This window comes from Thunnus thynnus, chromosome 6 (genome assembly GCF_963924715.1).
Source record: "Thunnus thynnus chromosome 6, fThuThy2.1, whole genome shotgun sequence".
In the NCBI taxonomy this organism is placed as follows: Eukaryota; Metazoa; Chordata; class Actinopteri; order Scombriformes; family Scombridae; genus Thunnus; species Thunnus thynnus.
The window spans coordinates 32,069,090-32,094,723 of record NC_089522.1 but is presented as its reverse complement, the minus strand read 5'-3'; the positions used below and the strand labels follow the sequence as shown (position 1 = coordinate 32,094,723).

Below are 25,634 nucleotides of genomic sequence, written 5' to 3'. Positions count from 1 at the left end.
CCAGGAAGAGTTCTGACAACGAGTCAGATGAAGCTTTAACCACTAAATTATAAAAATATACCGACATTAATAGGAAAACTCCAACTATTGATGAATATCATGTGATAGAATAGAAAGCCCAGGAACAGCTACTAAATGGGAGGGAGATTATTTTATCAACAGTAATAGTAAGTATTTTGTGTCATTTATTAAGCTGTGATGATTTGCAGATTAATTGATTAATTGATTGAAAACATGGCAACAATTTTGTCATTTTTTAAGTAAAATTTCCAAACATTGTTTCACTTCCAGCTTCTCAAATGTGATGATTTGCTGTTTTTCTTTGTCGTATATAAATAAAAATTTGAACAAAACAAGCATTTAATTGACTCAACAATTTAATGACTGAGAAAATAATCAGCAGAAAGACAATTAATTGATGATGAAAATAATTAGTTAGTTGCAACCCCAGAAATTTACTTTCTCTCTTGTTTTAGTTGTTTTTTTTCTTTTTTATTCATTTTGTCACATTACTTCTTTACTGTGTTTTTATTTGTGTTTCTTTTCATTTTCATCAAGTTTATACTTACGTTTTCATAATAAGTAATAACTTTTATATTTGCATGAGTTTACAGTTTCATTGAGAACTGAAGTGACGGAGGGATGTGAGCAGTCTGAAGATGAAATCAGCTGATTGTAAAAACAGCCGCCACACACACACACACACACAAACACACACACACACACACACACACACACACACACACACACACACACACACACACACACACACTAATAGCTTCCATATGACGTCTCTGCAGCTGGACAAAAATAAAATCCACATGGAGGGGAGGCCGACAGACCGACAGACAGAGAGAGCTGTTTGTGGTCGGTTAATGCCTGCAGCTCATTGGCTGAATCATAGCGCTTCCTGACAGCTGATTGGCTGATAAGAAGGACTCAAAACATCAGTTTCAATATGAATCTGAAACATCGGGGCCACAGTAACACGCAGAATATTGACTTTTTCTTTCACTCTGTGTTGTCTGTGAGAGTCAGGACTCTTATTTTGGTGAACTCCACTAAACTTCTGCTGAAAATGATTGTTGTGTTAGTCAAAATGAGCTTTTTTAACTAATTGCCTGAAACATGATTCTTTATCATCAATCAACACAAAAATACATGACTGAGTGGGATTCACCATATATGTACAACTAGGCTGCACACACACACCAATTAGGTCCAACAAGCTCCCCAAATTAAAAGGACAGACTCTGTGGTTCGTTCATGAACTCCACAACGACGCATTTAAGTGTTTTCTGTGTGACGCCCCGATCAGCAGGACCACATCATCTGCCTGCGACTGTTACACATCACTGCTGGAAAATAAATACACTTTTACGACCTAACAACACTGTGGTTTTAGGGTTGAAAGAACATTTCATCTGCAGATATTTCTATTTACAGTTAAAGGACGGGTTCAACAATTTTTCAAGTGTGTCTTAAAACAACAGTCAAGAGCCCAAATGAAACGCTGTCCGAGGAAACACAAAGAGGGAATTTGATGCTAAAAAGACTGTAAATGTGTCAGATATCCACTTGATATGACTAACTCAGACTGCTGAAGCTGAATAGAAGCTTCACAGAGACTTTTAAATGACTGTGTGGACACACTGTGGATTTTATCCTCCATCACTTCCATTGAAAGCACATTTGAAGGATCTTTAATATCCAGTATGAACAGGAGGAATGATTACAGTGAGGAAAACCTCTTTCACTGCTCATATGGACACCTGACTGTCAAGACATAATTAAAAATTGTGAACATCCCCTTTAATATTCTCCTAAAAAGACATCAGAAAATATCAAGCATCTATACAGGAAATGGTCTTAAGTTGAGGTTTTCTATTTATTTACACTACTTTTATTATGGTACGCACAATCAGAGGTGGTACTACAGTACTTGTACTGTACCTGTTGTTACATGTACTTATAGGAGTAAATTATACTTGTTGGAGTAGTTTTAAACGCATAATATGTAATTTCAGCCGCTAGGGGTCTCTCAATCAAAACAATAACAAAAGACGGAGTGTGATGATGTTGTGAAGTAGCAAGGGATCATGGGAGTTGTTGTCTTCATTGTTAAACAACCAGCTTCTCCAGGTTAGGATTACTCCAGTGTTCATCGTTCAAGATGTTTTCACCAGGAGCCGAATTATCCGCATAGGTCTCGTCCTCTCCAGAACAAACATACACGGGGATTAAACCTGGTAAAAACACTCAATAAAGCAGTTTCACTTAAAAAAAATCTATGTTTCTCTGATGCTGTTCAGCAGAAAGAGGACGTCCAGTAGGGGCTGTTAGCCGATCTGCTGCTAATGTTTGCTCTGCTTGTTTCTCTGATAACTTGAGATCCAGACGTCCGATGACTAAAATCCTTCTTCTGGCTAAAAGATACAGTTAAAAAATGACTTAGATATAAAAAGTTTATCATAAAAATGTGGCTTAAAACTGAATAAAAATCAATTTATGACGGGCAACCACAATGCCGATCTTGTGCGTGTATACCATGGATGTATAAAGAGAATTGGATACAGCGTCGGATGTGGGGCCCCGTTCATTCCTATGAAAGTTGCTCAGTGGCACACAAAGCCAAAAAAGTCCGACTCCCGGGTATAAAATTACCCGGATCTTCCGGGATCATTGGGCCCATAGAGCATGAGCACTAGTGACTTTCGCTGGCCGAGCCGGCTACTTCCGGTTTAGCCCTCCGGCTAACTTGAATGGGGATAAAACAATTCAATCGTGCGGCTCTTCTAGACTTTCGAAATGTGATCGGACCAAACGGATCAAATACTGATAGTGAGACGAGTCATTTCACGGGGGTTGTGATGCTGATTTACGGACGTCTCTTTCACAATGTAAGTCTATGGGAAAAAAGTCTTTTTGGGCCCAATAGTGTCACATGGCGTAAAGTCTTTGGTAGAGGAGGTATGACGCCATTGACAGGCGACCAAGTGAAATGGACCGTTACCTTCATTAAAATTACAGATTTCTCTGGGTTTCAAAACTGTTGGAAACATTTGGGATACTGTCAGTAGACAACTCAACGAGATATATAACATAGGTCTAGTTGTCTTTAGACATTTAATGCAGAATAGTTATATATTAAAGCTTTAAAGCAGAACACTTTTACTCTAATATTTACTCTACATCAGAGAGAAGGATTAATCATAATTTGGAAGCATGATGTGTGTATATATGGTATTAAAGTTATTACCGCTGTCTGCCGGTTATAACACACATGCTCCATGCATTTGCTGATTTATTTGGGCGTCTGTGGCTCAGTAGTTAGAGCAGGTTGTCCAGTAATCACAGGGTTGGCGGTTTGACCTCCACCTCTTCCTGTTTGCATGTCTAAATCACAAATGTCTCCCGATGGTCAGACCAGCACCTCGAATGGTAGCCTGCTGTCATCAGTGTGTGATTGAATGGATGAAAACACTGTAATAAGCTCTATAAATGCAACGATTTACCATTTTCCAAATCATGATGGAGGACACAACATGAATGATGGAGAATGTAATTCGAGTACAATTTTTGTTTACTCTCCACATAATAACCAGTTTTATCATAATTTGCTGCTGCGAGAATCATTTATATGCATATAAATTGCTGCACACACATATAAATATATATAGCTTGTAGATTTTTCTTATATGAATATGATTTCTGGGGATTCTGGGAGTTTTATCAGCTGCAGCTTCCTGTCTGACTCTGTTTGATATTCTGTTTCCTGCTGACGGTTTCTTTCTCCTCTCAGGCTGATTGATTATTCATGAAGGATTAGAAAGCTGACGGATCATCAAATCTGCAGCAGCAACAACAACAACATCTGCTTGTGGTGAAAGTTACTGATTATTCGTGGCACTGACACTTCAATGGTACCTTACTAAACAGTCAGGACCAGAACTTTCTGTTGGATCTTGGTGCTTTGTGTAAAAGATGTTTTAAATCACTGCAGCAGAATCAGAAACAAACTGATCAATACATCTCTGCTCTGTAACTCTGTGACTCCTGTCAAACCCATTGACCCCTGACCTCAGAGAGAGCTGTCAATCTGATTGGTCGATGCAGCTATGTGGGGGTTATTTTATGTTTAAATGTGAGAGAGTTGACCTCAGAGTGGGAATATTTACTGCTTCAACAGGAAAACAGCTTCAGCACAGAATGTCAAATCATTTTAAAGTCCAACTGGAACTAAATGCAACGTTTTTGTCTCCTACAGCAACATATCTGCTGTGTTATCACTTCCTGTGTTCTCCTTCAGAAAAAAAAACAAATCAAAAGGTGAGAAATTTATATTTTAAAATTTTTTGGTTTCATGATGGCAGCCCTCATTTTTACATTATGTTGATTAATCAAACAGACTCCAGCTGTTGTCAGTCAAATGCAGACACCGACACGCCCTTTCAGCTGTTGCCAATCAAACACAGACACCAACACGCCCCTTCAGCTGCTGTCAGTCAAACACCGACACCGACACGCCCTTCCAGCTGTTGTCAATCAAACACAGACACCAACACGCCCTTCCAGCTGTTGCCAATCAAACACAGACACGGATACACCCTTCCAGCTATTGTCGATCAAACACAGACACCCACACATCCTTCCAGCTGTTGTCAATCGAACACAGACACCCACACATCCTTCCAGCTGTTGTCAATCAAACACAGACACCCACACATCCTTCCAGCTGTTGTAAATCAAACGCAGACACCAACACACCCTTCCAGCTGTTGTCAATCGAACACAGACACCCACACATCCTTCCAGCTGTTGTCAATCAAACACAGACACCGACACGCCCTTCCAGCTGTTGTCAATCAAACAGAGACACCAACACACCCTTCCAGCTGTTGCCAATCAAACACAGACACGGATACACCCTTCCAGCTATTGTCAATCAAACACAGACACCCACACATCCTTCCAGCTGTTGTCAATCAAACACAGACACCCACACATCCTTCCAGCTGTTGTCAATCAAACACAGACACCGATACACCCTTCAGCTGTTGTCAACAATAGAACACAGACACCAACACACCCTTCCAGCTGTTGCCAATCAAACACAGACACGGATACACCCTTCCAGCTATTGTCAATCAAACACAGACACCCACACACCCCTTCCAGCTGCTGTCAATCAAACACAGACACCAACACGCCCCTTCAGCTGCTGTCAGTCAAACACCGACACCGACACGCCCTTCCAGCTGTTGTCAATCAAACACAGACACCAACACGCCCTTCCAGCTGTTGCCAATCAAACACAGACACGGATACACCCTTCCAGCTATTGTCGATCAAACACAGACACCCACACATCCTTCCAGCTGTTGTCAATCGAACACAGACACCCACACATCCTTCCAGCTGTTGTCAATCAAACACAGACACCCACACATCCTTCCAGCTGTTGTAAATCAAACGGAGACACCAACACACCCTTCCAGCTGTTGTCAATCGAACACAGACACCCACACATCCTTCCAGCTGTTGTCAATCAAACACAGACACCGACACGCCCTTCCAGCTGTTGTCAATCAAACAGAGACACCAACACACCCTTCCAGCTGTTGCCAATCAAACACAGACACGGATACACCCTTCCAGCTATTGTCAATCAAACACAGACACCCACACATCCTTCCAGCTGTTGTCAATCAAACACAGACACCCACACATCCTTCCAGCTGTTGTCAATCAAACACAGACACCGATACACCCTTCAGCTGTTGTCAACAATAGAACACAGACACCAACACACCCTTCCAGCTGTTGCCAATCAAACACAGACACGGATACACCCTTCCAGCTATTGTCAATCAAACACAGACACCCACACACCCCTTCCAGCTGCTGTCAATCAAACACAGACACCAACACACCCCTTCCAGCTGCTGTCAATCAAACACAGACACCAACACACCCCTTCCAGCTGCTGTCAATCAAACACAGACACCAACACACCCCTTCCAGCTGCTGTCAATCAAACACAGACACCAACACACCCCTTCCAGCTGCTGTCAATCAAACACAAACACCCACACACCCCTTCCAGCTGCTGTCAATCAAACACAGACACCAACACACCCCTTCCAGCTGCTGTCAATCAAACACAGACACCAACACACCCCTTCCAGCTGCTGTCAATTAAACATAGACACCTCCAGCAAGCTGTGACAAAAAGAAGCATTTCTGATATTTCAAGACCTTTTTTCTTCATTTTAATAATTCAAAACTAATAACAATATATTTAAAAAAAAACATGTTGATGTTATTTTTGACCTCAAAAGGGATGATTAAACGTGACTTCTATTGGACTTTAAATAAAACATAATAAGCAGGTTTACTTTTTAAAAACACTAATAATATCAGAATAATAACTAATTAAACAAACAGAATAAACAGGATGTGGAGCTCTGAGGAGGCTTCCGTTCTATATTATATACTGTGTGTGTGTGTGTGTGTGTGTGTGTGTGTGTGTGTGTGTGTGTGTGTGTGTTGTGCACAGATGTGAACATGATGGGAGAGGTCATGGGAAAACATCAACAGGCTGATGTAAAGCAGATGGTGTGTGTGCATTTGGTCTATTTATAAGAGTCTATTAATAACAGTGTCGGCCATCAGACTGACAGTTTACGCCGGCAGTCACAGATTTTTATTCTTCATTCTTCAGTTTGTGCAGCTTCACTGTTGTTAACACTACATTACCCAGAATCACTCCAATAATCCAAAATACAAATCTTCCTGTTTGGAACAATGGATCTGAGAGTTTTGCTTATGTTTTAATGGATCTGCTGGAGTTTTGACAAACTGTTTCTCTGTCACAAAAATGTGACGCTCAGTAAATGTCAGCAGGTGTTGATATCGTAGGTTGTTAGGTAGATTTCATAGGTCAGTAGTTTGGTAGATGATGCTGTCAGTCACATGGTCAGTAGATAGGAAGGTAGACAGACTTCTTCAATATATACAGTATTCATACATCCATACAAAGGCATCTCAGCAGGTAGGTAATTAAGTGAGTTGGCTGATTGGTGGGAAGGTCGTCAGTTGACCAGTTGGTAGGTCAACTGGTCGCCATTAGGGATGCAAATTTTAAACAATTTCAGCCACATTAACAATCACTAGTTGACTAATTGTTAATAATTTATGAGATGTAGTGGACGTCTCCGTTATTCTGATGAGACCGTTGTGAAGTGGAAGCAGCTGCTGGTTCCTGGGGTGTTTTTCCTCTTTCTAGAAAATTGATTTGATTTATTGATTGGGACAGTGTGCAGTTTTTAAACATTAAAGATGCACTGCACCGGAGTTAGCTCAAAGCTAATTTGCATCCGCAGTCCCCCATAATCAAAACATACAACAGCACAACAATAAACAGTACAAAGCAAAAAACACACAGAACACACCATACAAAATACAAAATACAAAGCTACACACATCACATACACCCACAAAACTCTGTATTCACATTTCAAAAACAATCTCCTCAATGTTACTGAACATTGAAACTCAGGACTCTCCTGGATGATGTAACTATCCTACAGGTTTATATTATTCTGACCACCAGTTAACATTATTTCAACTTTTGGTGGACAGCTTAGAATACTACAATACCCACGAGCCTCGGCTGCTGTTGCTGTTGAGAAGAAGCCAGTCGGTAAACAAAACGCGGCGCCATTGTTTCCCAGAAAATAAAACTGAACAGACTCACTCTGCAGATTGTAAAATCAATTTTCTCAACATCGTAATGTTTAGCTTTCGCCTCCCATTGGAGGCACACAGGCTCAGTGATTGGCTGTTTGTTGCCGCAATGCACCTTGGGAGTCATAGTTAACTTCTGCCCCAAATTTTTTTGTCTCGTATCTTCAACTTTTTATCACAGTCAGATATATTGTAACACAATCTTTCATGCTGATCCAAGCCGTAGAAGTGCTCAAACTGTGAGTAACATTGTCTTTGGGACCAATCAATGGGATTTTTAATTCCTGAACTGGGTGCTTCCAAAATAGCTCCTTCCACTTCACAACTACAACAACAAGAATTCAGCAAACACCAAGTAACATGAATTATAAACTAAATATCACAAAATAACTACTTCGTTTTAAATTGCGGAGCTTCCGTCTGTCACTATTCCAGCTTCATCAGAGGATATAAATAACATCAGACTAGATGTGTTGGATGTATCTCACAATTCAAACAAATGTGACACATGTTTCCTTCATCAAAAGTCTTGCATAAACAGTAACCAACCTGTATTTTATCAAATAAACATAAAAACTGTAACTCCAATCTCCCCAAAACAGTCTGACTGGTTTTATGTAAAATAATACACCTGATCTACATGATGTAACTAACGTTAGTCCAGGAAATCTTTAAATATTTACTGCCACTGCTAAAATGCATTTATCCTCAGAGCAGGGGGAGTGCTACGTATACAGCTCATCACATTCTGTGTTGATTTTATTGAAGCATGTATAATTAGAGTCCTAACGCTGCAGCTCCAGCGCTGCTCTCCACTGTCTGACACTCAGCTCCCAGCCTGCGCTAACGGAGCAGCTGCTTCTGTTACTGCAAATGTTGGAAGGTAAACTTGATAAGATTCATTACTGGATTTGAACTCAATAAAATGCTATTGAACAGAATCTTCTGGTCGATCTGCAGGTCAGCAGGCAGTCAGATCAGTTTGTCTTTGTCTCGGTGAAGACGACATGCTGATAGTCTCGGGTTCCTGCAGGTTTTTAACCACAGAAACAGAAACAGTGTTTGGAGAGAATCCCAGATAATACAAAGATCTACTGTATACTGCCATTATTCAACCTTCAGAGACAACAAATCCTCTAAATTAAACAACCAGATTTGTGGTTTGATCGTGTGACTCCAGAACGGCACATAGCAGCGTTTTCTAATCTGGCGCCTCCATCAGCAGGACGACATCGTCTGTCTGCTTTCTATAAATGTTACACATCACTGTTGAAATCATTTTATAATGTGGTTAAGGCCTGGTTAGGTTTAGTTAAAGATCATGGTTTGGTTTGTTAAGGTTAGAGACACATGTGGTGGGTTATAAAGTTATATTTCCTTAAAGTTAGGCCACCTTTGTCGTCATGGTTACAATAATAACTACGGGGGTTAAGGTTAGGGGACGATTATAGTGACGCTTTTTTAAAAAAAACTGTCCCGACTCGCGGTTGGAAACAGGAAACGGACAGCGGTCTCCTGTGGCAAAGTCCACTGTGGGGTTAAAGCCTCCATCCTCCTCTGAAGGGAAATCTGTCCACATATATACGTCATCTATGGCCGCCAGATGTCATCTGTCACTCAAACATAACTATATGTTGTGTCGTTTTTCTTGGGAGGGCAGTTTCCTCTGAGAAAGGTGGATTTTTTTTTCCTCTTTTGATGTAGCTAGGCTAACAGTTTCACCCTGCTTTCAGTCTTTTTTTTTGCTAATAATTGTGTTCAGATATGCTGAACACGTTCCTGAACCATTCGGCTCTGGAGGAGACAGAGAACAGGAGGATTTATCTAAATGTTGGACTGTTCCTTTAACAGACTCAGCCTGCTGCATCACTGTCACCTACACAGCTCTCTCTCTCTCTCACACACACACACACACACACACACACACCTTCCTGCATCACAGACTATAACACACACACACACACATACGTATGTTGCAGAAAGGCAACACATCAGAACCATCTGGTGCAGCAGAGAGAGGTTCTACTAGAGCAGAACAGAACAGAACAGAGGCTTTATGTTGCATTTACAGGATCTCTGCATTACAGGAAAAATGTTCAATATGCAGCAAACCTTCACACACACACACACACACACACACACACACACAGTCAGTCCCTGCATGTCAAAACAACCGCTGCAGAATATAAATGTTCAATCACAATAAAGATCTTTAACACACGTCTTCATGCAGACTGAAGGTTCCTCACACAATTATCTCCAGGTGACGTTCTCATGTGGTGGAACAAAACCTCACTGACACACTCTACGTTGGGTTTTGGGTTGGGCGACTGGGGGGGGGAAGTCCTTTAGATGGTAGGAGGTTCTATATTTGGTGGTTCTAGTGGCCAGGGAGTGGGTTCTAGATGTCCTTAGAGAGGTTGTAGTTGTGTTAAATAGGTTGTACAGGTTCTTTGGGTGGTTCTAATGGTCCTTTAGGAGGCTCTGTTGGCCACTGACGAGGTTCTGGTGGTGGTTCTAGTGTCTGGCTGATTATATTCTGATATCCTGCAAGAACAGGAGAACAGGAGTCTACAGATTACAGATGAGAAAGACGACAGCGTATCTGAACGTAAACAGACATGACAACAGTGAACGAGAAACATTCAGCTGATCGAATGCAGATTTCACCTTCAGTTTAACATGAGATTTAAGGGTTAACATGCAGAGATTCAGCTCACTGTGTGTGTGTGTGTGTGTGTGTGTGTGTGTGTGTGTGTGACAGAGATAGAGAGAGAGAGAGGGGGTGTGTCTGTCTGTCTGCATTTACAAGCCAACGCTGCACACAGAAAACACACATGAATTATCTAATTATTGACACCTCTCCACCCTCTTCATCCCTCCATCCTGCTGCTCATCCCCGTCAGCCTCCAATCAGCTGCCCCGCTCAAAATCAATGGATTAGGAGTCAATCGATAAAATCGCGCGCGCGCGCGCACACACACACACACACAGAAGCACGCACACACACATACACACACACAGTCTGGGCTCCTCTCTGTACAAAATCTGACTGATGTTTGTGGATTTCGTGTCAGTGATGATGGAGTAAAACAGATGGATATTGATCAGCTGACATCTGTCGGATCATTAATAGTCGCATATAATAAACCAAATGTGCCACGTGTCTGTAGCGTCGTTTATTCCAGTCTGCTGTTTTATTCTAATAAGAATCAGATCCGAACAGCAACAGCAGCAGCAGCAGAAACACATCTGGCAGACGCAGTATCATGCAGCCATACTAGCCTACATTCACTGCGGCGAGATGTCGGTCAGTGTGTGCGCGTGCACGAGAGCCTCGAGAGTGTGAGCGCGCATATGTCATTCCCAACCCCCCCCCCATCATCAGGATTAATATTATCATGATATGATTGTTATTATTTTTCTACATAAAACAAATTTTTTAAAAAACGAGAAGCGGCAATGTGATGATGCTGCAGCTGTGCGCGCGTGTGCATGTGTGCTCGTGCTCGTGCAGTGGTTATCAGCAGGTATACAGCCTGTGTGTATATATGTGTGTGTGTGTGTGTGTGTGTGTGTGTGCAGGTGCATGTTTCATTAGATAGAGAGGCTCACCTCTGGTCAGGCTGCTTCTGTCCATGTACATCGCGCAGCAAAACACAAATCCGGTCATTAAAGAAAATGTTGGTGCGGGGAGAGAGCGGCTCTCCCGATCCACAGCACGGAGAAGAAACCGGGTCAGCTCCACACACACGCACGCACGCACACACACACACACTCTCACACACACACCGGCCCGGAACGGTTCGGACCCGCAGACGCACGCTGACAGACAGACAGACTGACGGTCCCGACCCGCAGACCGACCGACAGGCTGCTGCTGCTGCTGCTTCAGGAGGAATAAGTAGGTTAGATCCGCTCGGTTTGGTTCAGAGGGCTGCCCGGTGTGTGAGCGGCGGGCGGCGGTATAGAGAGATAGAGAGAGAGAGAGATAGAGAGAGAGAGAGAGAGAGAGAGAGAGAGAGAGAGAGAGGTTGGTGTCTCCTCTCTCTCCTCCTCCATTTTGGTTTCCTTGACAACAAATTAAGAAAAAAAAAGGAGGCAGACGTGTGTAAATACGATCTGACTGACAAACAGAGAAAATCAATCGATCACATTATCTGATACGGTCACATATGCTGCAACCTAAATACAGTCCAGACACATGTAGTTATAATACATTTACTAAAATTACCAATACAGCGATGTAAAAATACTCCATTACATTATAAGTAAAAGTCCTGCATAAAAAACCCTCCTACAGTAAAAGTACATGAGTATTATGAGCTTGATGTAGTTAAAGTATTGCAGTAAAAGTACATAAGTATTATGAGCTTGATGTAGTTAAAGTATTGCAGTAAAAGTAGTGGTTTGGTCCCTCTGACTGATATATTATTATATATGACATCATTAGATTATTAATAGTGAAGCATCAGTGTTAGAGCAGCATGTTACTGTTGTAGCTGCTGGAGGTGGAGCTAGTTTACACTACTTTATATACAGTTAGCTAGTTTAGTCCAGTGGTTCCCAACCTAGGGGTCGGGGCCCCTCCAAAGGGTCAGCAGATAAATCTGAGGGGTCGTGAGATGATTAATGGGAGAGGAAAGAAGAAAAAACAAAGTTCTGATACACAAATCTGTTTTCAGTTTTTGGACTTTTTCTCTAATCTTTGATTTTTGCTGAAATATTGGATCATTTGAACATTTATGTAAATGAAAGCATGTGAGAAGTTTAGAGGGAAAAATCACTATTTGGTGGAGCTGTTAACAACTCATAGACATGTGAAATGTGACCCCGACTACACACTGCTTTTTAAAAGCTTGTTATATTATCCATTGTGTCAAATCTTCATCTGAAAAGTAACTAAAGCTGTCAAATAAATGTAGTGGAGTAGAAGAATAAAGTAGCATCACATGGAAATACTCAAAGGTGTACTTGAGTAAATGTACTTAGTTACCTTCCCCCCACTGTTTACAGTAGCTACCAGGAAACTATAGTAACTGCTGCCTACGACGACGGTTTCTCCTCCAGACATTCATCCTTTTCTGCATCAAACACAAACAAACAAAACATCCGACTTTAACGTGAGAGATCTCTGTTCACTTCCTGTTTCCTATCGACGGTCAACAACAGTTTCTTTTCACTTTGACCACCATTGACCCCTAACCTCAACCACATGGTTATTATTGTAACCATGACGATGAAGATCCTCTGACCTTAAAGGACGGGTTCACAATTTTTCCAAGTGTGTCTCAAAACAACAGTCAGGAGTCCAAATGAACAGTGAAACATGTTTTTCTTGTTGTAATCATTCCTCCTGTTCATACTGACCATTAGAAGATCCCTTCATAATGACCTTACAATGAAGGGGATCTTTTAATAGCCTGTCCTCAACTGTCAAATTACCTTGGTAAAAAAAACACCCAACATGTTCTCCTTCATGTAAAAATCCAGAATCTCTGAATATGTAAATAATGTTGATTTCAAGATGTCTTCTACTTTACTGAAAAGTCAGTTCTCAGTGTTTGTGCTCTTAACTGAGAAGTATTTTTAACTTAAACCACAATGTTTCTCTAACCCCAACCAGCCCGAACCACGTCCTGCAGTTTTTTTTTTTCCTTATTTGAATCGAGGGTCTAAGGATAGAGGATGTTGAAGGACTGTAAAGCCCTCTGAGGCACATTTACCATAAACTGACTGATAACTTGACAGATAGAAAAACACCTGAAATAAATTCATCCTCTCTGTTTAAAACAACATGATATTTAATCTGTCTCGCCTCTAAATGCAGAGATTTACCTCCAGTTTCCCCTGAGAGCCCCGACCATCTGCTGCAACACACACACACACACACACACACACACACACACACACACACACGACATGTGTCGGGACAATAGGGTGTAATGACACCATGCTAAGTGCTGAGCTTTAACACACACGTGACAGGACAATGATACTTAGACACACACACACACACACACACACATTTTCTTCTCACTCTCATATTGTTTTCACTTGTCCTCATGCTCACATCTTCCCGTCTGTGATACTTTCATATAAAACTGGATAAATACATCCAGACTGTTGGCATTTTTTAACCTTTATTTCATGTTCATACTCTGACCTGGTGGTCTCTGAGCGAGGGGGGGGTGTACTTCAGTGGTGGAGCCGTTTCACTTTCAACCCCAGAACATCAAGCCTGCTTAACATTTACACCTGATATCAACATGTGATCTGTGTCTGGATGAGGGAGAAACTCGTGTTAAAGCAGCTGCAAATGCATCAGGACACGTTGTGATTCAGAATGTGAGCCAGACCACCTGCAGATGTGGTCTTAACCAATCAGATCACGAGTTTCTCCCTGATCCAGATCATGTCTCCATTCTCTCTACTGGAATATCTTTGTATGATTTCCAGTTAAAAACTCCTTATTTATCTTATACTGGCCTGTTATGCAGCCCCTTCAGTTCAGCCTCTGTCTGAAACAGGCCGTTTTAGCTCCTGTCTCTTTAAGGCCCCGCCTCCTGATGAGCCCACTCTGTTCTGATTGGTCAGTTTCAGGAAGCAAACTACAGCAGCAGGATTTTACTACTTTTTCTTGCTCTTTACTCAAAATGTCAATGAGCCAGAATCTGATCTCAAATATGAAAGCGGACAAACAACACACGAAAAAACCATAGCAACAACCTTAGCAACCAAGGCTACACAACAGACGGCCGTTTATGGGGGTGTAGAACGAGCCGACATCAGCTCATCAGCAAGGTAGAAAAAACCATCACAAACGAAGCATTCAGGGCAGGTTGAAGCCCTGACTTTTGACTTGCAGGCAGCAGTTTTACATACATTAACCTCAAGTTTTGAAACTTTGACCATGTTTAATATCAGAACAGGATATACGCTACAGAATTTAGAAACAAATAACATGAGTTCATGGCACAGCTTCTCTTTAGGCCTCGTCCAGTTAATTTACATATTAAGATCTGAGCATAGAGCAGGCACAACCGAAATAACGACACATTTTATTATCAGGCGTAAATGCAAAGGCTCAGATCCAGATGCAGATAATGAAACCAAAACACTTCTGCTTTACAAACTGAACTATTAACATATAACAGTCTGAGCCTCAGAGCTCAGAATCAGTTTAAAGCTTTTTTTTGTTGTTGCATTTTTGCCTTTTATTTCATAATTTGAAAGTGTAGGGAGTCAGGAATCAGAGGGGAATGACATGCAAAGGTCTGCACCTAAAATCAAACCACTGACGTTGCAGTTACGTCTTAACCAGTCAGCTACCACGAGGCCTTATAGGGTTTTTTCATTAGCCTGCATGGGTCGGTCTACTTTGGTTGCATTGTGTCTCGATGTGCGTTTCCACTACAGCCTCACAGCGGGGGGATAGCTGTGCACAGTCTCTCTGTTCAGATCTCTGAACGTTTGTAGCTTCTACCTGAATTCCTGTGGTTTGGAGTTTAGTTCTGTGTTCCTGTTCATAGATATCAGCCTTATTTTACTGTTTGATCACTTTCAGCTGTATCAGAGCTGAGTCAAGATACTGCTGATAAAAACTCAACTTTTTCTGCTGCTGCTGCTGCTTCACATTAAATATTTTCCACACTGGCAAACAAGCAGGATGCTCAGATAGTGAAGCAGTTAGCACGCCAGTCCGGATTCAGAGAGCACAACAATTTAATCCAGACCGGGACCAAAATGTATCCATAACATGACCCGGACTGCTTTTGAATGACACGTCACCTCAGCTGTCATCATTCAGCCACCCGCTAATCACCAAAACACACATTAAAAGGACAACTGGAATGAGGGAAGTACGAGACCATTGTGCTTGATTGGCAATGAAACAGCGGCCATGATGAAGAGTGGGAACAAAAAACGTCAGCGACACCAAAACAATCCCAAAAACACGAAGAACCACAAAACTGAACCAGTTAAAGTCGTGATATCAAGACTCCAGCGGAATAATTGTAAAATAAAACATTTTTCGATGATGAATACGGTAAAGAACTCAGTAATGAACACTTACGCCAGTGTCAGTTACATCACATCCTTTTGTGTCCAAGTTTAAGGACTTGGTTACACAACGCAGGCGTCACCTCTCACATTAGTAGAGTGTTGTTCATATCAGTAAGTCTGGAGTTTTTGTACTGAAATATCATCATGTAAAGCAGCCTTACTGGCCCTTTGATACATGGGAATTTAATGTGTTTGTCACTACACTGGTGGAGTTTTATTAGCATCACTATACTTCAATAAATAAAACAGGTCTAATCAACCAGATTTTCTGTTTGGTCAGCAGATTAGGGAGGAGCAGTAGAGCAATCAGCTGTTGATGATGAAGATCTGCAGATGACAGACTCTCACTGTGACCCACACGCCTCCAACATGTCGTCCAGGTAAACAGCTTCATCTTGCTGTGGGTGCAGAGGAAAAACACTGGCAGCGTGCCCGCGTCGCTCGACTGCTGGCAGCCGTTCACAGCTCAGTGTGACTAACCCCCCCCCCCCACCACCACCACCACGGAGAAACACTATGAGAGTCTTTGCAAGAGCTGCATGTCATGAAGAGAATCTCTGACAGGCTGCTAAAAGACAAGCAGCGACACAGACAGGACAGACTCCACCTACAGCAGCATCATCTACACCCGCACTGATATAAAGTCTGTGCTTCTACTGTCGACCTCTTCAGCCACGTCAAGACCCACAAACAGGAAAGGTCAACCCCAAGTGATCGCTGATAATGACCAGGTGATGCATCTCTCACCCCAGTGCATACTGGGACAGGCTCTGTTCCTCTACAGACTCCAACTGGAAAACAGGTTCGCTTGTTTTCCAGACCAGGCGGCCCCCGTTGCAAAAATCTCTTCTACCACACAGATCACAGATGATGTAGCATCACGTTTCACGGATGAAGGTCATTCACAAATAATAGATAAATGTGACCTTCAGAGCTCTCACATGCTCCTGTGTTTCTACTAATGAGTGAAATGTGTTGATAAGAAGGAGAGGAAATGAACTCATGTTGCACATTTGCAGAAACAAGCGTCTGATGTGAAAAACAGGAAACCCGAATAGAAACAGAATAAACTCCACTGTCACTTCTTCTGTTTCAATATAAAAAACACATTCTCTAACTTCTCAGAAGCACGAAGATGGCAGGAAATAAAACACTGCAGGGTGGGTATGATGGGTGGAGAGAGGCTGCACACAGACAGAAAACAAGCGCTCATCATCCACTGACATCCAACTACATGTAAAATGATCTTTGTCATGGATTTGCTTTGTTTTAAATATATATATATATATATATATATATATATATATATATATATGTTCTTCCTGCTGTTCTCTGCCATAAAACAAGTGCTCCTGTTCACAGGACAGCAGAGATGCAAAATTTATCTAACTCCACCCCACAGCTGGGTCACTATATGATGAACAAAAACAAACACACCCCTGTTATTGAGTTGTTGATCCTGTGGAGCACATAGACCGACAGACAGACAGACAGACCGAGAGAGCAGCCAGGGTGATAAAAACAAACGCACCCCCCCCAGGTCGTCAATATCTAAGCTTGAAGCAAACACACCCACGTAAGTCAGTGTTACATAAAACAAACACCCACCGGTTACTGAGGAGAGTCAAGACTGTTGTTCACCGAATCAAATCGCACCCCCAGGAGCTGAGAAACACTTTAACTCCACCCCTCTCTGAAGGAGAAAACCAGCGCTCCCTCATGAGGCTGAAAAATGAATGCACCCAAACATTTCGACATATCTGAGTGAATGCAAAAACAAACATACCCTTTTATCATCTGGCAGGGGAGAAGATAATACCACAGACTGACCTTTGACCTGTGACCCCCCCTCCCGCACGCACACATATGCACGCACGCACACATTCACCCCTCCCCCAGAGCAACAGTGAGCGACCCAGTGACCTAAAGAGAGACAGGCTCGCTCGTCCGTCCCCCCAGGATATCTATGAGTGAGTGTGTGTGTGTGTACAGAGTTCAGCTGTTTGTCTGATTTAAACTGAGACTGAGGATGTTAACAGATTTATGTGGGAGCTGACAGACTCACTTATTTCTATTTTTTGTGGGGAGGGGATTATCGCTTTTATTGGACAGCTGACAGTGTAGAGACAGACAGGATATGAAGAGAGAGAGAGAGAGAGAGAGACACGTAACAAACATCCCCAACTGGAATCAAACGACGTCCACATGTAGTCACACTAATGTGAACAACTCCAGTTTCAAACAGCAGAAAGCGTCTGCTTCCAGTACAAACAACTGAAGAATTAACAGTGGAAACAATAGAAACAAAGGGAGCAGTAGAAATAACAGTAGAGATGGTAGAGAAAATACACAACGGAAGAAACAAGAGAAGAAACTGCTGAAATAACACTACGAGCAAAAGTAGAAATTGTACAAAAATAGACACGACCGTAGAGAAACAAGGAGTAGAAACACTCGCAGCAGCAGCAGCACAAAACAGTAGACATAAGAGAAATACTAGAATAGTAGAGAAAACACCAGAAACAACAGTAGAGATGGTAGGATAAAGACAAAACAGTAGAAACAAGAGTAGAAACAGTAGCAACAGCAGTACAAACAGCAGACACAACAATAGAAATGCTAGAAAAGCAGAAATAACACTAGAAACAACAGAAGAAATTATAGAAAAAAGACAAAACAGTAGAAACAAGAGTAGAAACGGTAGCAACTGCAGTACAAACAGTAGACACAACAATAGAAACACCAGAAAAGTAGAAACAATAGTAGAAATAACAGTCGAATCAGTAGGAACAGTAGCAACTACAGTAGAGACACACACACTCTCAGGTTTATCATTCCTGTTCAGCAACTGAATCTGCCGTCTATTTTTAACCTTCAGCTCTTCATTCATATCACCTCATATCTACATGTCCTGCTGCACGGCATGCTGGGAGAGGAAGGGAAGGGGGGGGGGAGGGGGGGAGGGTGGTCGGGAGGGTTGGGGGGTGTCCGACCGAGATCAGCTGACCTCATATTCTGAATTTACCAGAATGTGTTTGGGAGACGTTCTATATATAAATTCACTTCATAGAGACACACAGGTTTCACTCAACATGTAAGATGTGAGATATTACGTGTAAAAAGTTTCAGTTTCCTGTGTAAAATGTTTTTCCACATACAGCTTTTTGCACATGTGGCTTCGTGTGGTTGATGCGTTTGACCTGACACCTGATCGACACGCTGTTTATTAAAAGCTGCTGTAACCCGACACGGCTGTAACTAATAACATTATCAATGACCGCATTCCACGTTCAGGAGTCTAGAACCAGCTCTTCATAAATCCTTCGACAACGTGTATCCTTCCACCTGACTGTCAATGAGAAATAGTTCCAGTCACTGCTCTGTGTGTCCTTCAACAAGAAATAGTTCTAGCCACCCAGTCACTGCGCCAACTGTTCAACAAAAAATAGTTCCAGTTGCTGTGCTGACTGTTCAACAAGAAGTAGTTCAAGTCACTGCACCGACTGTTCAACAAGAAATAGTTCCAGTTTCTGCACCAACTGTTCAAAAAGAAACAGTTCCAGTCACTTCTCTGACTGTTCAACAAGAAATAGTTCCAGCTGCTGGTCCGACTGTTCAACAAGAAATAGTTCTAGCCACCCAGTCACTGCGCCAACTGTTCAACAAGAAACAGATCCAGTCACTGCGCCGACTGTTCAACAAAAAATAGTTCCAGTTGCTGTGCCGACTGTTCAACAAGAAGTAGTTCAAGTCACTGCACCGACTGTTCAACAAGAAATAGTTCTAGCCACCCAGTCACTGCGCCAACTGTTCAACAAGAAACAGTTCCAGTCATTTCTCTGACTGTTCAACAAGAAATAGTTTCAGTCACTGCACCGACTGTTCAACAAGAAATAGTTCCAGTCGCTGGTCCGACTGTTCAACAAGAAATAGTTCCAGTAATTTCTCTGACTGTTCAACAAGAAGTAGTTCAAGTCGCTGGTCCAACTGTTCAACAAGAAACAGTTCCAGTCATTTCTCTGTCTGTCCTTCAACAAGAAACAGTTCCAGTCATTTCTCTGACTGTTCAACAAGAAACAGTTCCAGTCACTTCTCTGTCTGTCCTTCAACAAGAAATAGTTCCAGTCGCTGGTCCCCGACTGTTCAACGAGAAATAGTTCCAGTCACTGTTGTTACATTTCTGTTTGTGTAAAGATTGAACAAGTGAGATAAGTGTTCATTATTGAGCTTTAGCTAGCTGAGATGCTAGCGGATGTCGTGCTAGCTGTTTCCCCCTGCTTCCAGTCTTTATGCTAAGCTAGGCTAACCACATCCTGAGCCCAGCTCTGCTCTGAACACACAGACATGAGATCAGTTCTTTTTCCTACTATGACAATAACGATCCATAATGTATTTTGTGTTTCGCTCACAGAGGAAACAACCTGGAATCAAAGCCTCCACATTTACTAACTAAGAAAGAAGCTAAGAAAGAATTTGTGGATATAAAGTAAAGTTGACTGTCATCTGTTATTGCACTTTCACACCAAAAGCACGATGTACAGAGCAGGAACATTACAGTTAACAGACAGAGCAGCTGCTCTTCTTCTCTTCTGTCAGTCCTCCGTTTTCACTCTTTTATAGAAAATCTGTCAGAAAGACAAACTGACCCTCTCTGTCTCTTCTGTGTCCGTCTGCCACGTTGTCTGTGGTTTCCTCTCACGATGGCTAAATATTAAGCTGAACACTCACACACTGACTAATGCAGTACATACACACACACACACACACACACACACACACACACACACACACACACACACACACACACACACACACTCACTCACACACACACACACACACACACAGGATCAGTCATATGAAGCTTTGTCGTGTGTACAAACACGATATTCCTTTTTTAAAACAGATTCCTTTGTTATTTATAGACTGTTTGAGTGAGTCTGATTTATTCGCTTTATAGACAAACAGTTCATCAGTGTTTCTGGTTTTTGTTTTGCCTCCCAGCGGGACCAGATGATGTGATGTCACATCCTGTCACACTGATCCAACCTCACCTGTAGGACTGAGTTTTACCAGCTGATCATAATAACCATCACTCAGTTTGTGTGTCTAGTCTCTTAAGTTCTTAACAAAGTGATTTATTCAACCAGGATGAACCATGAAATCTTACAAAATGTTTAGTAGTAAACATTTAAGTAATCTGTAAACAGGAAGTGACTGTAGCATTACAAGCTGTAATATAAGTTCCTAAAATAACAGTTTTAGGAACCAAAAGGTCAAATAAAGTGAACTGCCAATCCTTTGTGAATAAAGGTGTGACTGTTTTATTTCTATCTGCATACCCGGAAAAATCTGTGTGTTTCAGAATTAGTAGTACGTAACTACGTAACAAGTAATGTGTAAATCTGCACTGAGTAAACACTGACGAAGCCCCAGGTGAGGGACTGGACTGCAACTGGTTACCTGCTCTGTTTTCAGATGATGTCATGTTAATAATTATAGTACATAAGTATTATGAGCTTGATGTAGTTAAAGTATTGCAGTAAAAGTACATAAGTATTATGAGCTTGATGTAGTTAAAGTATTGCAGTAAAAGTACATAAGTATTATGAGCTTGATGTAGTTAAAGTATTGCAGTAAAAGTACATAAGTATTATGAGCTTGATGTAGTTAAAGTATTGCAGTAAAAGTACATAAGTATTATGAGCTTGATGTAGTTAAAGTATTGCAGTAAAAGTAGTGGTTTGGTCCCTCTGACTGATATATTATTATATATGACATCATTAGATTATTAATAGTGAAGCATCAGTGTTAGAGCAGCATGTTACTGTTGTAGCTGCTGGAGGTGGAGCTAGTTTACACTACTTTATATACAGTTAGCTAGTTTAGTCCAGTGGTTCCCAACCTAGGGGTCAGGCCCCTCCAAAGGGTCAGCAGATAAATCTGAGGGGTGGTGAGATGATTAATGGGAGAGGAAAGAAGAAAAAACAAAGTTCTGATACACAAATCTGTTTTCAGTTTTTGGACTTTTTCTCTAATCTTTGATTTTTGCTGAAATATTGGATCATTTGAACATTTATGTAAATGAAAGCATGTGAGAAGTTTAGAGGGAAAAATCACTATTTGGTGGAGCTGTTAACAACTCATAGACATGTGAAATGTGACCCCGACTACACACTGCTTTTTAAAAGCTTGTTATATTATCCATTGTGTCAAATCTTCATCTGAAAAGTAACTAAAGCTGTTAAATAAATGTAGTGGAGTAGAAAGTACAATATTTCCCTCTGAAATGTAGTGGAGTGGAAGTAGAAAGTAGCATCACATGGAAATACTCAAGTAAAGTACAAGAACCTCAAAACTGGACTTAATGATGTCTTTGTTTTTATTCTAATTGGATCATTAATAAATATTTACTGAGAAACAATTGATTATATAAAACTAGACTCCGTATTTCTGCCTGTTTATGTGACTGACTGCTGCAACAGGAAGCTCTATGACTAACAACACATTTTATTTACAGAAGCAGCGTGGGGGGAAACACACACACACACACACACACACACACACACACACACACACACACACACACACACACACACACACACACACACACTGACTCAGACTGTCAAATCTGTTTCAGTATCAACATTCACGGCATTAAAGTTTCCTCACATCGGCCTCTTCCTGAATTTATTGTTCACTTCAATGAAAATAAACATGAGACGGAGCGATTATTCACAGGAAGGAATGTAGTTTGAGAAAGAGGAAAGAAAGAAGAAGAAAAATAGGCAGAAGTCAGAATGAACTTTATTTCTACAGCGACGTTCGAAACCGGAGTTACAAGGTGATTCACAAGCGTTGGTTGTAGAGCTGCAATTAATTATTTTCATTATCAAATAATCTGTCAATTATTTTCTGGATTAATCGATCAGTTGTTTGGTCCATAAAATATCGGAAAACTTTCCCAAAGTCCAAGATGACGTCTCCAAATGTACTAAAGACTAAAGAAACCAGAAAATATTCACATTTAAGATATTTTCTAACACAGTTGTTCATCTTTTGTTCTGCTAATTCAACCAGGAGAGTTTCATGTCTAGTCGATCAATCAATTAGTTGCCGACTATTGAATTAATCGCCAACTTGTTTTGATAAATCGATTAATTGTTCTGAGTCATTTTTTAAGAAAAACTGTCCAAATTCTCTGATTCTAGCTTCTTAAATGTGAATATTTTTAGTTTCTTTGATCCTGTATGACAGTAAACTGAATATCTTTTGGGTTGTGGACAAAACAAGACATCTGAGGACGTCCTCTTGGGGTTTGGGAAACTAATTAATCAATAGAAAATAATCGACAGATTAATCGATAATGATAATAATCGTTAGTTGCAGCCCATTCGTGTCCATCAGAAACCGTAAGAATCATAAAGAGACGTCATCCCACCTCACAACACAACTGTCTGACGTCTTTGTTACATCATCTGAACTTTTCACTAAACATCTGAACTGACGGCATCACACACACACACACATGTTCATGTTATTGGATTATTCTGAAAACAGCATCACATGTTCTTCTCACTCATTGATGCTGAACATCATGTGACCTGTCGAACAGCGGGCAGCGGATGGAAGCAAACATTCACAACATTTTCTTTGAAGTATTTTCTAGAAATTCGGTTTAACATTTGGATGAAACTTTGGGAGACAAAGAGCTGCTGCAGATGTAATTAGATTCAGTTTAATGTAATGAACCGTCTCTGACTTTCAGCCACCTTGAACACACACACACGCACACGCACACACACACACGCACACACACACACACACACACACACACACACACACACACACACACACACACACACACACACACACACACACACACACACACATTGAATAACAGCAGCTTCTTTTCAGATCTGAACTCAGACTGTCAATCAAATCAGATCAAACTAAACAGCATCACTGTTTTCTCTCCACTTTTGGTTGAAATACTTGAGTTTTGATGATGAAGTTCAGTAAGTTAAAGGACGAGTTCACAGAGTTTCAAGTGTGTCTTAAACCAACAGTCAGGAGCCCAAATGAACATTAAACCTGTTTTTCTTGCTGTAATCATTCCTCCTGTTCATACTGACCATTAGAAGATCCCTTCATAATGACCTTACAATGGAAGTGATGGAGGACAAAATCCACAGTCCTCCTTCTGTGCAAAAAATGTATTTAAAAGTTTATCTGAAGCTAATATGAAGCTTCAGCATCCAAATGAGTCAAATCAAGTAGATATCTTTCAACGTTACAGTCTTTTTAGTGCCAAAGTCCCTCTTTTTGTTACTATACTTCCACCTGCAGCTCAACAGGGAAACACTGTCCGAGGAAACACAAAGAGGGAATTTGATGCTAAAAAGACTGTAAATGTGTCAGATATCCACTTGATATGACTAACTCAGACTGCTGAAGCTGAATAGAAGCTTCACACAGACTTTTAAATGACTGTGTGGACACACTGTGGATTTTGGCCTCCATCACTTACATTGAAAACACATTTTATTTTCTATCTGACTGTTGTTTTAAGAAACACTTTCAAAATTTGCGAACCCGTCCTTTAAAGCAGCCAACGAGACGTCAAGACTGGTATTCGGACTCATTTTAGAGCAAACAAAGTCAAGAAAAAGACCCGAGAGGAAGAAAACAAGACACAGATTTGCTTTGTGTGGCTCAAATTGAAACAAAGACTTGTTTGAGTGAACTGAAAATGTTTCGGTTTGAGCATTTAATTCTGTTTATCCCAAAAAGTTTGACTTCATGACTGTACAGAGGAGGCGAGGAAACAGGAGAGAAACTGCTGAGTTCTGCAACTTTATCAACAGACAAATATAATTCTGCAAAACCCTAATTTGTAAAAAGATTTCTTTCATTCTTCAATAACTACAAATATTAACTAAGGTATGGTGAAGGTTAGACGACAAAAACAATCATGATTACAGTAAAAATGAATATTAACTGCAGATCTTTGTAAGGAAACAAACTTGTTTGTCTTTAGCAAAATAAAACTTTGTGTCTGCAGAACATTAAAGATGAACTTCAGTAATTTTCCAACTCAGCATGTGGTGATTAAAGCCTTTTGTGCCTCCAGACAGAGTCAGCGTCAGTTGGGACTGAAGACCACAAGTTTGAAAAGTTAAAAAACCTGGGAGGGTGTGGAGTAGACCTCCGTAGCTCCTCGTCTCTGCTGGAGGCTAGCAACTCCAGGCTACGTTAGCCGCTACTAGCATAGCACACACCAACCTCTCACCCAGCTGTCAGAGGTCCAGCTGTGTTCCACTAAATTCATTTTAGAAGTTAAAGATCCCCTCCAGACATGTGTTAAGACGTGTAAAAATACTCTGCTTGGAACAATTATGTGTGCCTGATATGGTTTTTCCACAAGAAAAAAGTATAATTATGACATTAAAATCCTTAAAATAGCGTCTCCTCCTCCTCCCTTATTAAAAATTACAGAACCTTTGAATACGTAAATATATTTCATTTCAGACGTTTAACTGCTGAACCAAGATGTCTCCTTCACAATAAAGTTCATTCTCAGTGTTTGTGCACCGGAAGCTTCAAGTTTCCTCATCACACTTGTGTAAGTTGAATACTGGACCACGATTGGCTCCAAACTAGTTGTGATGTCACACATCCTGCTCACAGAACCGCCCCCCGCGCCCCCCCCCAAAAAAAAATCAAGATTATCAATGAGCTCAGAGAAACTTTCCACTTTCAGCAGATGAACATGAAAAAACAAACTCAAACATTCAACTGCAGGAACAAAAAGAAAAACA

The 25,634-nt window shown here is 41.1% G+C and overlaps 1 protein-coding gene across 2 annotated transcripts in view; it reads right to left on the bottom strand.

Moving 5' to 3' along the window:
- fgd1 (FYVE, RhoGEF and PH domain containing 1) overlaps window positions 1-25,634 on the bottom strand; it is a 46,483-nt gene that overhangs the window by 19,224 nt on the left and 1,625 nt on the right. The window contains exon 1 of one of the 2 annotated variants that reach the window (XM_067593427.1): window positions 11,365-11,695. The exons of the other annotated variant lie outside the window; for it this stretch is intronic. Within the exon in view, the coding sequence (XP_067449528.1) occupies window positions 11,365-11,422 (58 nt within the window). The 5' untranslated portion in view covers window positions 11,423-11,695. Of the gene's footprint in view, window positions 1-11,364; window positions 11,696-25,634 lie in introns of those variants that run through there. 2 annotated transcript variants of the gene reach the window in all.